Genomic DNA, 18,146 nt, shown 5'->3' with positions numbered 1-18,146 from the left:
AACTAAAATATCCCGGGAATGATATAAGGCACCAATTTGGAAGTTGTCAGGTGTGTGGAGCCACTCTCTAGTTATCACTACTCCCGAGTTCACTCTGTGTTGGAGTGATAGTACCTGTCAAGATTTTATTTATGGATTAAATAGAATATTCTCAAAGAATAACAAGAAATTACAAATATAAGTTGTATACTAAATGAATAATAAAAGCAAACGGGCATAAATATTTAGAAAAAATATTTTTTTAAAAAAGTGACTGGACCCGGATATAAATAACTCTAAATGGACTGATAAAAAAACAAACAAAACAACAGCAAAGCACTAAGAACATCTTGAACTTCATGAAAGTAATAAAATTCCAATAAAATTTAACTTGGTCTATCTTGAAAAAGAAAAAAAATGTGTGTATCAAATAAAATCCTATCTGACAATTTTATTGAAATAATTTATTGATAGTTGATATGCCATAATGCAAATAAATGTTCCTCATAAATCATTGTCAATATAATTAGTAAGTAGCAAATAATTTTACTATTAAATTTGCTTGAACAAGTTGTATCCATAGAACTGCTTTTAATAATGTTGGATTGTTTTATTCCTTTGTCTTGAAAACAGACTCATGTATTTAATCACATTAATTTTGTTCTTTTTTCAGGCTGGTATAGAGGCTATAAATCAAAAAACCGGCAAGAAAGAGGAATTTTCCCAAAGAATTATGTTCACCTTAAGGAAGCAACGGTTACTGTTTCTGGGTAAGGATTTTTGAAATTTGTTTATTTAATGGAACATCAACCCTAATAATGTATATGATTAATGGAACACAAATTTTACTCCTAGTTGCTCTGAATGTATTCAAACTCTGCAAAGCCAATTTCATAGTCAATTATAATGTACATTTACGTTAATGACACCCTCCCCCAGCAATTACAATGTACATATAAATAAGGCAAACGTTTTCAGTATTTAATTTTTTTTATTCCTATTATTTTTTGGCATTATAGCTGTGTAGCTGAGTTTTCAAATACTTTACGAAGATTTGTTTTTTTCCCTAATGTTTTATTCAAATTATTCTGTTAACATTTTGCAGTTACATTTGTAGACTTTGAACAAACTGTTAAAATTGGTATTGGGATGGCTAATAGAATTCTGTCATCAGAAAAATAAGAAAATTTTTTTTGAGGTAACGGACATGTAAAATTTGAGCCTAATTTCCAATTAAAAAACGTTTCTTTTAATTGTTTTGCTGTGTTTTTTTTTTGTTTTTAATTTGTTCAGATTTTAAAAAAAAATCTTACTTTTCCATTGCTGGTATCTTACTTTTCCATTGTTGATGAAATGAAAAAAATTTAATGATTTGAAACTACCAATAATACTAAAGTCGATTGTTTATAATGACAAATTTAGATAAAAATGGCACATGTAATAAATATAGATAAAATTTCATTTATATTTCAGTTATAGTTTTTTGGGGTAAGTAAATCCATAAAATAAGTAAAATATATTCGAACATGAAGAAATGAAATCTATTTTATTTTTTTTTAATTGAAACATTTATATAATGATATTGATATTTTAAAGATGTAAATCAAATTTGTTTCAATTCAATTAAGCTGTTTTCTGTTTTAAAGATGTCCGTAAGAAGTATTTAAAGAAGTATTTTTTTTTTTTTACATCATATTGCAAATGTTGGTTTTAACTCTTTAGAACAAAAATTGTAAACATGACTTGAAATCTGAATATTATTTCTGACCAGCAATACTGAGTGAATATCACATGAGCAATACTGAGTGAATATCACTAGTTTAAAATAAATGTTTATCCTATTTATCTATTTTTATGCTAAATGTTAGTTAATCAACCTTTGTTTACTTTGTTTTTTTACCGATGTACAGTACTAATACAAAATATATGCTAAAATATACTTTAGTTCTGGAATTGTGGTATGTGTAAAAAAAAAAAGAAAAGTTTTTGTCTCTGTCGTAATTTAAAATGAACTGAATAAGTCACCCATCTCTCTCTATCAGCTATCTTTATATTTTTTCAACCCTTTTCATTCTATGATTCAAATATTCTTTGATCTCTTAACATTTAGATAAAGAGTGACTTTTTTTTTTTTTTTTTTGCAGGGTGTTTATTTACAAATGTGTATATGCACACCACATCGTATATTAGAATTAGACGCCGAAATGATAAGTCTCCTATATAAAACTAGATTACTCGTTACAGTGTGTTGCAATGAAAACAAAGTGAAAATAATTCAGTTTTAAAAAAGTAGAATTTGTTTTAAGCAAAACAACCGTTATAAAAATGATTAGTTAAAACAAAAATCACATTGCATAACCATCGAAATAAAAATCTTTTAACCTTGTTTAAAACTTTCTTTTAAAACCTCTGATAAAAAAATTGAAATAAGGAAATTGTTTTCTAAATTACAAAATAATTCTGTTTAAAAAGATAAATAAATAAAAGAAAAACATTATGTCGTTATGGCGTGTTGCAATGAAAACAAAGTGAAAATAATTCAGTTAAAAAAAAAAAGAACTTTTTTTTTAAACTGAAATAACCGTTATAAGTAGCTTAATGTGTTCAAAGGAAAAAAAAATTACATTACATAACACTTGAAATAAGAAAAATGGTATGGCAAATATAAATCTTTATACCTCCTTTAAATGTTAAAACTTTCTTTTAAAACCTCTGATAAAAAAAAAATCAAAATAAGGAAATTGTTTTTTAAATTACAAAATAACCCTTTAAAAAAAAAAATGAAAACTAATGCTTAGGAAGCAAAAATTAAAACATGAACCAGTAGCTATTATGTTATGCATAGATATTTGTAATGCTGTCGTTTGACTTTCACCTGGCAAATTTCACAGTTTTAATTTTCACTTTTGCACCGATTTCTCCCAGCTAAAACCCAAATATAAATTTTCGCAAGGTTCGATTACCCTATATATTAAGTTTCATGTCTAAAAACTGACAGAGGAGTAGGCAAATTTTTTTTAAACAAATAAATATACGTATACATGTATATAGAAAGAGGTTTGTGTTTACTATAACTTTTTTACGCAAATATTACGCAAGTATAAATCAAATAGAATATCTGCATGAATATAATTACACATAATAGTTAACTAAAGATGATCATCCCATAAAAACCCCGAAAAATCTCATAGGAAATCAAATTAAAATGAATGTTTAAAAGAATATGCAAATTAGCTAGATCTTTTGCAGATGAATGCAATTCAATGACCCATGTATAACAAATTTGTATTTTCTTTTTAAATAAAGTAAAAAAGAGTTTTTAATATATCAGTACACAAAAAAAACAACAAATTTATAGGAGTAGTAATAATAAAAATATGATACTTCTATATAATTAGTAGTAATAATAATGAAAATAATAATATAGAGGTATTTTTTGTTATGTAAAATAAATGTTTTAAGATATGCCACAGTTTAACAAGTTTTTCTTAAATATAATTTTTATGACCTTTTTAATTTTTTTTTTCTATTTTAACTTGAATAACATATTTCTGGCAATTCAGCATAAACATTATGCAACCAGTTGTAATGAGTTTTTCTTTTCTAAGAATAGTTTTTAACACCTTACTGTTATTACTCAAAATCTTTACATAAAATCATTTTATAGACTGAGAACCTAAAATATTTTTTTTCCAATAAACTTTTCTTGAGTAACTTTTCATCTATATTGTTTATTTAGTAACAAGATACAACTATTTCTATATATATATATTGATTTTTAAATTTAAAAATTTTTTTAAATTTTTAAATTATAAATCACATTACTTAATATTGAATTAGCTCTAGGACATTTAATTATCGAGCTTATTATATATCTAAATTACAACGAGCATTTCCTGTATTTTAATTAAACTAGTAATTTCACTATTACATTAAAATACACTTAGCTCTTTAGACTATTATTCTAATCTCCTTTAAATTTATATATATATATATATATATATATTAGGTTGAGAAGAAAGTTCTTGCGGAATTTTTAATTTTAATTTCAAATGATGTATTTTCAAATAAGTTTTCATTATGATACTTTTACTTTATATATTAAAGAGCCTTTGTCGCTCTATCTAATCATTTGAATTACAATCATTTTAAAATCATTTTCTTCTTGTGAAAATGCAAATTTGCACAATTGTCTTATTTCAATTTAAGCTAGGCTGAAAAGCTGCTGAAACAGCTTGCGATATCAATGAAGTGTTTGACCCAGGAATCACTACATAATGGTAGTTTAAGAATTTTGTGGCGGCGACAAGAGTCTTGAAGATAATGAGCATAATGGTCGGCCATCGGATGTTGACAACGATCAATTAAGAGACTTAGTTGAAGCCAATTCATGCACAACTGCTCGAGAACTTGCTTCTGAATTCGATGTAATGTATACAACGATTTTCAACCACTTGAGAAAGATTGGAAAGACAAAAAAAAATTTTGATAAATGGGTGCCTCATGAGTTGAACGACGACCAAAAGAAATGCTGTTATGAAGTGTAATCTTTTCTTTTACACAACAAGAACGACCTGTTTCTCGAGCAGATTGTGACGTGCGATGAAAAGTGTTTTTTTTATCTATTTATTTTATTTTTTTTTTTACAACTACTGGCAATGCTCAGCTCCGCTCAGCTACGACCCTTCCTGAAGCCAGAATTGCACCAAAAGAAGGTCACACTGCCTTTTTGGTGGTCTACAACTCGTCTCATCCATTAGTTTTTTGAATATAGGCGAAACCATTATGGCAGTGAAGTACTGTTAATAAATGACACTTTGACAACAACACCCAGCATTAGCCAACAGAAAAGGCCCAATTCTCCTCCACAACAATGCCCGACCGCATGTTGCTAAACCAACCCTGCAGAAGTTGAACGAATTGGGCTATGAAACTCTACCACATCCGCCATACTCTTTGTACCTTTTCCCTACCGACTGCCACTTTTTTAAGCATCTTAACAAGTTTCTGTGTAAGAAATGCTCTAAGCCTAAATAATATCAAAAACGCCTTCAGCGATTTCATTGTGACCAGAATGCAAGATTTTTACGTTACTGGCATAAATACACTTGTTTTGCATTGGCAAGAGTGTTGATTCTGATGGTGCTTCTTTTGATCAATAAATTTTTGTTTGAGCCAAGATATGCCCATCTGAATTATAAAGTTAAAAACTGCAAGAACTTTCTTGCCAACCTGATAGATTTTATCAAAGTCTATTTTTCATTAAAATAAACAAGTTTATCATAGTATTGAGTCTCTTTGTAACTGAATTATTGATGAAGTAACTGAATTATTGATGAAACTTGTTAATAAATTACTGCTAGATTTGCTTAGTGATAAAAATAAAATGTAATTTGATGGGATGACGGAATCTTATTTTGAAATGGATGCATTCTAAGTTTTCTTTAACATGAACAACAATTTTCATTTGTACTGCATTTTATCTTTGGCACCATTTTTAATGGGTGTGGAAAAAAAATGTAAAAAAAAACAGCGAATAATCATATTATTATTGAAATAAGTGATCAGAGAAAAAGCTCATGCTGTCTGGAATAAAGTATAATACATTATCAGTTTCTGAATTTCCATAGTTTTAAACAAAGAATTTCAAAATGATTAAAAACGCAATTTTTTTTTTTAACTGAAAAACGAAAATGTCAATAGTTGCTGAAATGTCAAAAGATTTCCTGTTGTCAACTCTCTTCACACTTTCATGTCAAAAGGTGACATCACATTCTTTTATTTTAGTTATCAGATGTTTAACATCTTTATTTAGTGACTTAAAAAGTTTGTTGTAGACTGGCTGTATCTACTTGGCATTGCCTGGGTGTCTTTTTACTTTCATATTTGTTTTTTTTTTTTTGAAACTATGCTATTTTTTTCTTACCAAATTATTAAAGAAAGAAAAGAAAAAGATTTTAAATTTCAATTTAATTATTATGATATCATTTGGTCATTATATTATTAATTGAACTAAATTGTTGTAAAACTATAGCTATTTTTCATAGACTGTTTTAATCTCTATAAATGTATTGGATGAAACAAAACAATCATTTAATCCATGAGGACTTGCTAAGAATTTTAAAGCTAGAAATGATTTTTAATAGCTTAAATGATTAAAAATTCCTTTCAAATTTCTAAGGGTCACAAATTCAGTTTTAACAACTGTTAACAAATGATTAAAATAGCTGATTAGATTATAAACTAAAATGCATTGTGATATATTTAATTAAATTTTTAAAATTTATTCAAGAATAACAAATAATGGTTAATTAGCAGATGTCCTTTTTCAAAAGCAATATGCAAATATCAGGAAGTTTCATTTAATGTCGTGTGTGCTTGGCAGACTCAAAGCATTTCGTTATAATGGTGATGAAGTCGATTCAGGATTGTTGCTGGTATAGTGCATCATTAATAGATCAAAGCTGTTGAGAAAATCCTGCATAGTTGGACCAATCACTTGTTTCCATGGCAATCAGTTGGAGTACAAATCTGTCAAGGAGACCAGCTTATTTTGATTGCTTGCAACCGTTTACTGACGCTCCTACATGTCCAGTTTTTCTACCGATTCCCCTACTGATGAGAACACAAAAGTGTTGATATATCTCATATTAGCGATTTGCTGTTTCCAAAAGCAAACAGCATTAGGCTCCCGGGCTGATTGTTATTTTGTCTGTAAAGGTCATAAGATTAAAAATTATTTTATTTTACACTATTCCATTTCTAATTTTAATACTCAATTAAATTAATGTGAATAATAAAAAAAAAAATGTGTATAAATGACATAGGAATGATAAAAATTCGTTCACAGAATGATCACAAATAATCACACTATTTTATTATGAAGATGCATAACAATGTTGTTATAATACTTATCCTGGTTTGGTCAAATCAGCTTCTTTCCTGGCTTGCACTACATTTCAAATCATGATGATCCACACATAGCAGTTCTGAGCAAGGTTGCGCAGAATGGCTACCCACTTGGAATTTCACTATCAATGACTGACCACCTGTAGACATAATAATAATAATAATAATAATAATAATTTTTTTACATGTTAAAAATTGGATCACTCCACAAAATCTTCCAGCATTAAAAAGAAATAAACTCCTTTTTGAATTCCTCATCCTAAAATTAGTAAAATATATAGCTTCTATCTCTACACCATCTATGCTCTGATGCTAATCTGGCATCGGTTGAAATGAATGGCTTTCATCTTGGGGAGGCTCCATGTTTTGACAAGCTTCTGGGCTTGACCTTTACTCCTGACCTGAAATGGAACACACCTCAAATCCATTGCCAAGGTCACTGGAAAAATGGTTGAATCCTTCTATCGATCCAGTAGATATTTCACTGCTGATGCAATTCTCGATCTACATAAGAACCAGGTACGTCCAAGGATGGAGTACTGTTGCCACATCTGGGCAGGAGCTGCTAGAAGCAGCTTATCCTCCCTTGACAGATTTCAAAATAGACTTCTTAGCTTAGTGGAGGATGCCCTTATCTATTCCCTGCAACCTCTTTCCCACAGAAAAGACGTTGTGAGCCTGTTTCTGCTTTATCATTATTTTTATGGCAAGTGCTCAGCTGAGCTTCAATCTATGCCCCCCCCAACTTTCACGAAAATCACTTGTCTAGCCAAAACCACTATCAATAATTTCCCACAGTCTTTATCTGTGCCTAAACCTAAGTGTAGATTCCATGAACAAAGCTTCTTTCTTAGAACTGCACGCCTGCATGAACTCTCTTCCGATTACCTGCTTTCCAGCTGACTACAACATAATTGTCTTCAAGTCCAACATAAACAAGTTCTTGATGAACCGCCCCCTATGTAATCCAATTTACAAAATTCCCACTACTTATGCTTACTATGCTATCACATCGATTAATGTATACCCATTAACCCTTATCCTCGCATGGTCTCCTGGCCTTGATAAGTAGTGATTCCTGTGTAATATATATATATATATATATATATATATATATATATATATATACTAGCAGAAGTACCCGTCATTGAATGGGTTCAAAAACAGCCTACAGAAAATGGACTGTGATTGATGAAAGTATGATAGGTTATGAAAAGGAGGGGGTTGTAAAGAGATAGGTTTTGATACTCAAAAGTTTTATCCTAAGCAAAATATGATGAAAGTAAAGATAATTTCGCGAAAATATATTTTTTTATATCAACTTTGTTTCCATTCGTAGCCAAGAGTGACCAACAAAATGATGTTTCCTTACAAAGAGAAAATGTTATATATACGATAATATAAATATACAAGAAATAAATGTTATCATAGCCAATAAAAGTTATTTTTATGGTAGAAAAGTTCATTGGTTTGTATTTTTAAGTAGTTTGTAAAAAATTTTTTTTTTAATTCATGAACCGGTTTTAAAAAAAATCAAAATGGCAGCGACTTTGAAATGGAGAGCCCTGTTTTCAATTTGAAGGAGGGGCACCTGAGCATTCTGTGTTAACAATTTAAGAGTTCCGTCAACGTAAGGAATATTTATAAACATATTTTAATGTTTTCCGTTATTTTGTGCTTGAGGAATATTCGATTATGGCATATGTAGTTTATATAAAAATTCATTTAAGTAGTTATCGCCTCAAATTTCGTTTTAATTTCGGTTCGCCAAAGTTATTTCAAGTAAAGAGCATTAAAAACTATTTCAAAACAAAAAACACGAACTGAACTTTTATTGACTATGGTAATATTTATTTCTTGTATATTTATTTTTTCGGGTAGTCGTTTGTTGGCTTTTCTGCTAAACACTCTTACTAAATAATATCAACAAAATATCGAAAAACAAAGAAACAAAAACAGTTTTGAAAAATAATGAAGCTTTACTTACTTTAGTAAAATAATCCAAAACAGCAAAATGGTATATTAAAAAAGTAAACGCGTAATTACTTTAGTTTTTAAAGCAAAGAATCAATATAAATATGAATAAGAAGAAAATGGTGCCCTTTTCAAGCTGAACAGATTCGTATCAGTTTTACAGTATTGAACGGTGTAGTATTGCACTGTCAGATTCAGGGTTGTACTATTGTAATGTAAAGAACATGCAGAAAGGGTTGTAATCAACTGAATTCCTTCTAGTACACTGACAAAAAAGCTTAAACAGATATATAAATAAAAATCAAAAGGTTATGTAAATGTTTTTAAAAAGACATATAGTCACGTGAGGAGGATTTTTTCCTTCTTTTGACATGATAACAAGTAACGTTCTTATTTTTTATTATTTATCTAATTATCTATTTTCGAAAGAGTGCCATGTGCAAGTGGAGAAGGAAAAAAACAGAGTTATGCAAAATTTGTGTCGAGAATTGTCTAAAGTTCCGACTTTTTTTTTTTTTTGGCTTTCACTTTAATAAGAATGTAAATTTATTCGACACAATATGATTCAACTCAAAAAAATAAATAAAAGCTAACGTGAATTAAGATTAAAGTTAAGGTGTTATTGTGGACCCTCACCCCTTTTAAAAAACCTAGTTAAACTTTGTGACATATTTCCATTCTATGGAGGTCAGGCGCGAATGAACATCCAACAATTTTATTATACCATATTTCTTCAAACTGAAACATAGTTATCAAAGTATACTTACGCAAATAGATATGAAAAGTCTTTGTTAAAGTTTGTACCATATTTCCATGGAGTACAGGCGCGAATGCATACCCCACAAATTTATTATACCATCCCTATTTAAGTTGAAACATACTTATCAAAGTATTCTTATGTACATCTATATCAAAAACCCTTATAAACGTTTTTTTTTTTTCCATTTTTTTTTCCATACTTTGGGGGCCAGGCGCGAACGCAGACCCCACAATTTTTATGAACCACCGGTCTGCCAGATCAAATATACCCATTCCTGATCCTCGATACATCTTCTATCATTATATGTAATCAGTTTTTGAAATAGTCAACCATATAGGAGGCTATTCGTGACCAGACACACACACACACACACACACACACACACACACACACACACACACACACACACACACATACACGTTCAGCTTTATATTATAGATATAAAAGTTTTACACTTGTATGTTTAATGGTTAACTTTATCAAAAGTTTGGTAAAGCGTATATTTGATCCATATATACACATCCTCAATCCCAATTTGGCCATATTTACATGTTAAGAAGTGTTTTTTAAAGGATATACTACTGAAAAAAAAAATTAATTATAAATCATAATAAGTTTCAAGATGTTAATTGTTAAAATAAAACTAATATGAACAAAGTTGCTCTTCTGTATCGTTTCTGCTTAATTTTTGTGACTGCACATAAATTCTTACCAATGTTTAAACTGAATAGATCCAAGAAATTATTAATTCTATTTTATATTATCTTTTCTTAATGAACCATGGCATTATATTTATAGCTATTTCACTTATTTGAAGTTTTCATTTTCACTTATGCAATGCTTACTGATATTATATATTATATCAATATCAATGCTTTGTATTCAGTGTCACACAAAATGCAATATGTGAATAACATTGAACGGCCACAACTCCGGTACTAATAAGGATATGGAGATAAATTTAAAATAATACATATTTATCGTTAGGGTTTGTGTTCCTTGATAGAAGTGCTGGTTGAGTTTGATTAAAATAAATACGTATTAGATACGTTTGAAGCCAAAACAACGCATTATTACAGAATAAACATATTTATTTTATTTGAAATTTATATTGAAAATTAATAATATAAAATAAATGTTTATTTTGCAATAATGTGTTTTAGCTTCCAACGTATCTAATACGTATTTACATATTTATCATTTTACAGGAATCAGCAAAAGCAAAAAACAACAAATGCCCATGAAAAAATATCAACTTTAGAATTGTAGAATAATCAAAAGAACTGTGTTAGTCAATAACACACAACAACAACAATAATAATAATAATAGCAGCAACACTTACCAAGGGTCCAGCTTATGCACAAGACAGACACCAGATTGAGCTGGACTGAGGGCTTGTATTTATGTACAAGCATATCCAATCAGGTGATTCAGCCAATCACAATCCAAAGAATAGACTGGCCCATGTGTGCACAATGGAATCTCCCATTGTGCCATAAATAGTTCTCCTCTTTCATGAGAAGTAACTTTAGTCTTTGTCAAGTTATCCACAACTTGGGCGCTGACCGAAAGTCCACTACACAATCCAACAAGAATCAGAAATTAGCCTCAATATTTACTGATTCTGATATTCCTAAAAGTTCTAATTCTTTTGATTTCGGTTAAATTTAAGCATTATAATCTTGTTTCTATTTCCTTTGAAAATTGTTAATTCCATTCATTAATAAGGAATTTTTTTTGTTCTTTTTGAGAAGGAAGTGGGGGTGGGGTCCAGCAAACATCGTTTTCAGCCATCTTATGGAAAATATCAATAAATTACATTTATTCAATATCAGATATCCAATAATGTACTAAAAGTTCATACAAGAATACGAGGGGCGTGCAATAAGTAATGCCCCTGATTCACTTCTCATAACAGTAGAGCAACAAAACTTGGCACAGTTATTAGTCTTTCTCTACATAAGAACCACCCAGAGTTATGCATTTCTCCCATCGTTTGATGCAGCTCTGGAGACCGTTTTTGTAGAACACCCCAGGTTGGTCCTCCAACCATGACGTGGCTTCAGAAATCAAGGCTGCATCATCTGGGAAACGCTTTCCTTTCAAAAACAACTTCATGGCTGGGAAGAGGTGAAAGTCAGAGGGTGCAAGATCAGGAGAGTAGGGAGGATGGGGAAGGATTTCATAACCACACGAGTTGTGGACCGGAGCGTTGTCCTGCAGGAGGAGGGTACCTTTGCTGATCTTGCCCCGCCTCTTGATTTTGATAGCTTCCCTTAATTTCCTCAAAAGTGAAGCATAATAGGCTCCTGTAATTGTAGTACCTTTTGCCAGGAAATCTGTCATCACTACTCTGTCCTGGTCCCAGAAGACTGTGAGCATGACCTTGCCAGCTTGCCTTCTTTGGAGGTGGTGAATCCAAGTGCTTCCACTGCATTGACTGGGCTTTGGTCTGTGGATCATGGTGATGGATCCAGGTTTCATCCTGTGTAATCAGTCTTTTGAAAAACTTTGACTCATCTTCTTGGCACATCTCCAAATTCATCCTCGAGCACTCGACGCGTTCTCGCTTCTGGAATGGTGTGAGCAACCTGGGAATCGATCTGGCAGACACCTTACACATATGCAAATGGTCATGAATGATAGTTTCCACAGACCCTGTACTAATCTTGACATCTTGGGCTATTTGGCAAATAGTAATGCACCGATCTTCCAAAATGGCAGCCTCAACTTGACGGACAGATTCCTCATCAATGGCAGAAGGGGGTCGACCAGGTCTGGGAACTGTTTCCACAGACTTCCGTCCATGTTTGAATTCATGATGCCAGCGTTTTACAACGTCATATGATGGGGCATTATCACCATAAGTTTTTTTCATTTCATCAAAGGTCTCCTGTGGTGTGTGTCCTTTCAAATACAAAAACCGGATCACTGTTCAACATTCAACAGGTTCCATTTCACACCTGACCCAGTTAAAACACCTGTAAAACAGAAATCACAATTAGTTCAGAGCTGTAATTTGCCACATAACCCGTAAAGATATAAATCATTGCACATGCAAAATTTCAGCTAGATCAGACAACTGGAAGTGTGTCGGAGGCATTACTTATTGCACGCCCCTCGTATCTTCCCACAAAAAACCCTCAAGGTTAAAAAAAAAAAACATTTATTGGGTGAGTATAATTCTTTAGAGAAAAATTATTTATTCATCAGCAAAAATCCTTATAAATCCATAAAATCTTATCCCACAAATGAAAATTGATTTATTTCTACAGATTTTATTTCAGTGCATAATTTCTCTTATTATAAGCTCTATCTCCTATTTGGTTTTATCGAGCTTTTACATCTGGTTGAGATTACTTTACAAATATTAATTCTTTAATATTTATAATATACTTTAGTTTTACCATCTTGGATCATTTTGGTAAATGTAATTGTAATTTTTATATATATATATATATATAAGTGAACGTGTCTGTGTACATTTCCCTACGCAATAACTCTGTCAATTTTTAGTCTACAGACTCGAAATTTAATATACAGGGTACTGAGATTTGGGAAAATCGATGTGATCGGTTTTTGGCCAGAAAATTGGCGATTAAGGGGTTAAAGTTCAATGATTTGACCTTTGAGAACTCTACCAAACTCCTCCGACAATTTTGGGTCCATGCACTTGAAATTTTAGATATAGGTTCCTTAGACATGGATCTAACTTAATAACTTAATTTGAGCCCAAAACAATAAATTTTAAGGGGTCATAATAGGGGTCAAAGTTAAAAAAATATTGACCTCTGTGGTCTCTTCCAAATTACTCAGACAATTTCTGGTCTAAATATTTGAAATTTTACATAAAGGGTATTCAGAGATAGGGCAAGCTTTTTCATCAGTTCGGGGCGAAAATTTTTAGTTACCAATATATAAATGTATGTATGTATGTATGTCTGTTTGCATGTCTGCCTTAAACTTTCAATAGAGGCGACGGATTTTACCAAGATCAGTATCGTTTTAAAGTTCGACCTTTCTTACGACAAATATCGAAAAATTGGCTAAAAACATTAATATCTTCCCCTTCAACTTAGCACTTTTCTACAGGGGGGTGGGTCACTTTTTTCGCCGATATTTTTGAAAGTTATCCTCTCTTTTAGATTGTCTAGCCTTAATTTTAAAAAAGGTCGCTTCCGGTTTGGCGGTGCTCATAACAGCATAAACATTAGGTTTTATCCCATTCTTTTCCTCCTTTGCGGTACGGGTTGGAGCCTGCCTTCCTACTACCACTTATTTTTTGTTATTTTGCTCAACATACACAGCCAAACACCCGGGCTGAAATGCTAGTATATCTATAAACCTGAACGTGTCTGTGTGTGTCTGTCTGTGTACATTTCCCTACGCAATAACTGTGTCAATTTTTAGTCTACAGACTCGAAATTTGATATACAGGGTACTGAGATTTGGAAATATCTTTGTAATCAGTTTTCGGTCAGAAATTTTGCTCTTAAGGGGTCAAAGTTCAACGATTTGACCTTTGTGAACTTTACCAAAATCCTCCGTTAATTTTGGGTCTAAACACTTAAAATTTTAGGTATAGGTTCCTTGGACATGGACCTAACTTAATAACTTGATTTGAGCCCAAAACAATAAATGTTAAGGGGTCATAATAGGGGTCAAATTAAAAAAAAAAAATGACTTTTTTTGTCCTTTTTTTGCTCAACATACACCTCCAAACACCCGGGCAATTGGATATTGTAGAAACTACTATCAATAAGAAAGTTCCTAATTTTCATAAACTCAAAGAAATTATAGCTAATAGATGTCTCGTGTACCTACGTCTACCTTGGCTAGGTAACATCAGTGACCAATTTGCTAAGCCGTTGTTTGTACAACTGTGTTATTTTTCATCGAACCCGCGTGTTGTTTTTTCAACTAGGCCTATGTTGTTGTCTATTCGCAAAGATGTTCTTCCTCCCCACCATAATAATTCTATTATTTATTTATTTAAATGTAGTTGCAGTGCGCACTATGTTGGGCGAACATCGCAAAGATTAGATTTTCGTTTGAAACGGCATGTGCCTTCAAAGATTCGTTATGCAAATTTTTCACCCTCGGATGTTCTGAGTAATACGTATGGTTCTGCGATTTGCAACCATCTTATAAATAACCATGCGTGTGCCATGAATTTCAGTGCTGACATGTTTACGATCCTTAGTAAGTTGCACTCTCCCTATCTTTTGAAAATTTTAGAGACTCTTTTTGTTAAGTCATTGAGACCTTCTCTTTGCAAGCAAAAAGAAAATCTTCTTGGACTTAATTTAGTCTCTATGTAATTTTTCCCCCATTTATTTCTGTTTTTTTTTTTTTGTTTTTTTTTTTCTACCCCCGCCACTTTCATGACTTTTTTGTTTGTTTTAAATCATATTTTCATGACTTTTTTGTTTGTTTTAAATCATATTTTCATGACTTTTTTGTTTGTTTTAAATCATATTTTCATGACTTTTTTGTTTGTTTTAAATCATATTTTCATGACTTTTTTGTTTGTTTTAAATCATATTTTCATGACTTTTTTGTTTGTTTTAAATCATATTTTCATGACTTTTTTGTTTGTTTTAAATCATATTTTCATGACTTTTTTGTTTGTTTTAAATCATATTTTCCTCAATTTAGCTTTGAAACCTGGTTAGCTAACCTTTATTTTCATTTTTTATTTTTAAATTCATCATGCTTTTTGGTCTGTATTTAGCCGTTATAAAATTCTGTACCCCCCCCCCCCCCGGGAAAATTTTCATTTGTATATATATATATATATATATATATATAAAGCTGAACGTGTGTGTGTGTCTGGTCACGAATAGCCTCCTATATGGTTGACTATTTTAAAAAAACTGATTACATATAATGATAGATGTATCGAGGATCAGGAATGGGTATGTTTGATCTGGCAGACCGGTGGTTCATAAAAATTGTGGGGTCTGCGTTCGTACCTGGCCCCCAAAGTATGGAAATAAAAAATGAAAAAAAAAAGACGTTTACAAGAGTTTTTGATATAGATGTACATAAGAATACTTTGATAAGTATGTTTCAACTTAGGGATGGTATGATAAAATTGTGGGGTCTGCGTTCGCGCCTGTACTCCATAGAAATATGGTACAAACTTTAACAAAGACTTTTCATATGTATTTGCGTAAGTATACTTTGATAATTATGTTTCAGTTTGAAGAAATATGGTGTAATAAAATAATTGGGTATTCGTTCGCGCCTGACCTCCATAGAATGGAAATATGTCACAAAGTTTAACAAGGTTTTTTAAAAGGGGTGAGGGTCCACAATAACACCTTAACTTTAATCTTAATTCACGTTAGCTTTTATTTATTTTTTTGAGTTGAATCATATTGTGTCGAATAAGTTTACATTCTTATTAAAGTGAAAGCCAAAAAAAAAAAAAGTCGGAACTTTAGACAATTCTCGACACAAATTTTGCATAACTCTGTTTTTTTCCTTCTCCACTTGCACGTGGCACTCTTGAAAATAGATAAATAATAAAAAAATTTACTGTACACGTAATAACCCTTATCCCTGAGTGGCCTTCGGCCTTGATAAGTGGTGACCCCCATGTAAAAAAGAAAAGAAAAAAGAACGTTACTTGTTATCATGTCAAAAGAAGGAAAAAATCCTTCTCACATGACTATATGTCTTTTTAAAAACATTTACATAACCTTTTGATTTTTATTTATATATCTGTTTAAGCTTTTTTGTCAGTGTACTAGAAGGAATTCAGTTGATTACAACCCTTTCTGCATGTTCTTTACATTACAATAGTACAACCCTGAATCTGACAGTGCAATACTACACCGTTCAATACTGTAAAATTGAAACGAAGCTGTTCTGCTTGAAAAGGGCGCCATTTTCTTCTTATTCATATTTATATCAATTCTTTGCTTTAAAAACTAAAGTAAATACGCGTCTACTTTTTTAATATCCCATTTTGCTGTTTCGGATTATTTTACTAAAGTAAGTAAAGCTTCATTATTTTTCAAAACTGCTTTTGTTTCTTTGTTTTTCCATATTTTGTCGATATTATTTAGTAAGAGTGTTTAGCAGGAAAGCCAACAAACGACTACCGAAAAAATAAATATACAAGAAATAAATATTACCATAGTCAATAAAAGTTCAGTTCATGTTTTTTTTTGTTTTGAAATAGTTTTTAATGCTCTTTACTTGAAATAATTTCAGCGAACCAAAATTAAAACGAAATTTGAGGCGATAACTACTTAAATGAATTTTTATATAAACTACACATGCCATAATCGAATATTCCTCAAGCACAAAATAACGGAAAACATTAAAATGTTTATAAATATTCCTTACGTTGACAGAACTCTCTTAAAATATTAACAGAATGCTCAGGTGCCCCTCCTTCAAATTGAAAACGGGGCTCTTCATTTCAAAGTCACTGCCATTTTGATTTTTTTTTTAAAACCGGTTCGTGAATAAAAAAAAAAATTTTTTACAAACTACTTAAAAATACAAACCAATGAACTTTTCTACCATAAAAGTAACTTTTATTGACTATGGTAACATTTATTTCTTGTATATTTATATTATTATATATATATAACATTTTCTCTTTGTAAGGAAACATCATTTTGTTGGTCACTCTTGGCTACGAATGGAAACAAAGTTGATAAAAAAAAATATTTTCGCGAAAATTATCTTTACTTTCATCATATTTTGCTTAGGGTAAAATTTTTGAGTATCAAAACATATCTCTTTACAACCCCCTCCTTTTCATAACCTATCATACTTTCATCAATCACACTCCATTTTCTGTAGGCTGTTTTTGAAAACCCAGTCAACGACGGGTACTTCTGCTAGTATAAATATATATATATATATATATATATATATATATATATATATATATATAATTATTTTTTTTTTACTATAATAATTAAATACCTACAGACACTAGTGTTTCATCCTTTCGGGATTCTTCAGTGCAGGGTGTCACAATTACTACCAGTCGAACGATTCGACTATATATATATATATATATATATAATGGTTATGTTCTTTGAAGGTTTGTGAAGTCTTAACAATAGCAGATTTTTCTGAGAATTATTCATTTATTTTGCAATGGCGTACTATTTTAAATTAGGACCATAAATGATGTACTATTTGAAATTAGAGCCATAGATAAAAAAAAGTAATAAAAATTACATGGAATTTTTAGAAACTTTTGATTAAAAATAGTAATATCTTAATTAAGATAGGTAACTTCTTGGATTTAATTCATAACCTTATTTAGCACTATATTTACATGACCAGAACCATTACCCTATATTACATTCATAGAGATTTCAACTATCGATTCTAGTGATGTAGACTTGCTCTTTGTTTGTAATTAGTGACAGTTACTAGAATTAATTCTGTGCAGATTTGTTTTCTCGTTTAGAAACACGTTATTGACAAACATTGCTTGAAAACTTTAGGACTTTACTGTGTTCTCATGACACAGCAGCAAATAGTCAA

At 30.8% G+C, this 18,146-nt stretch overlaps 1 protein-coding gene across 1 annotated transcript in view; it reads left to right on the top strand.

Annotated features, from left to right (window-relative positions):
- Window positions 1-18,146, top strand: part of LOC145283810 (dedicator of cytokinesis protein 1-like) — a 346,462-nt gene that overhangs the window by 134,838 nt on the left and 193,478 nt on the right. The window contains exon 3 of the mRNA XM_080132895.1: window positions 653-749. Within this exon, the coding sequence (XP_079989021.1) occupies window positions 653-749 (97 nt within the window). The remainder of the gene's footprint in view (window positions 1-652; window positions 750-18,146) is intronic.

Source organism: Euprymna scolopes, chromosome 8, assembly GCF_053919585.1.
Source record: "Euprymna scolopes isolate OS-2025 chromosome 8, ASM5391958v1, whole genome shotgun sequence".
Lineage (NCBI taxonomy): Eukaryota > Metazoa > Mollusca > Cephalopoda > Sepiida > Sepiolidae > Euprymna > Euprymna scolopes.
This window is presented reverse-complemented; position numbering and strand designations above follow the sequence as displayed.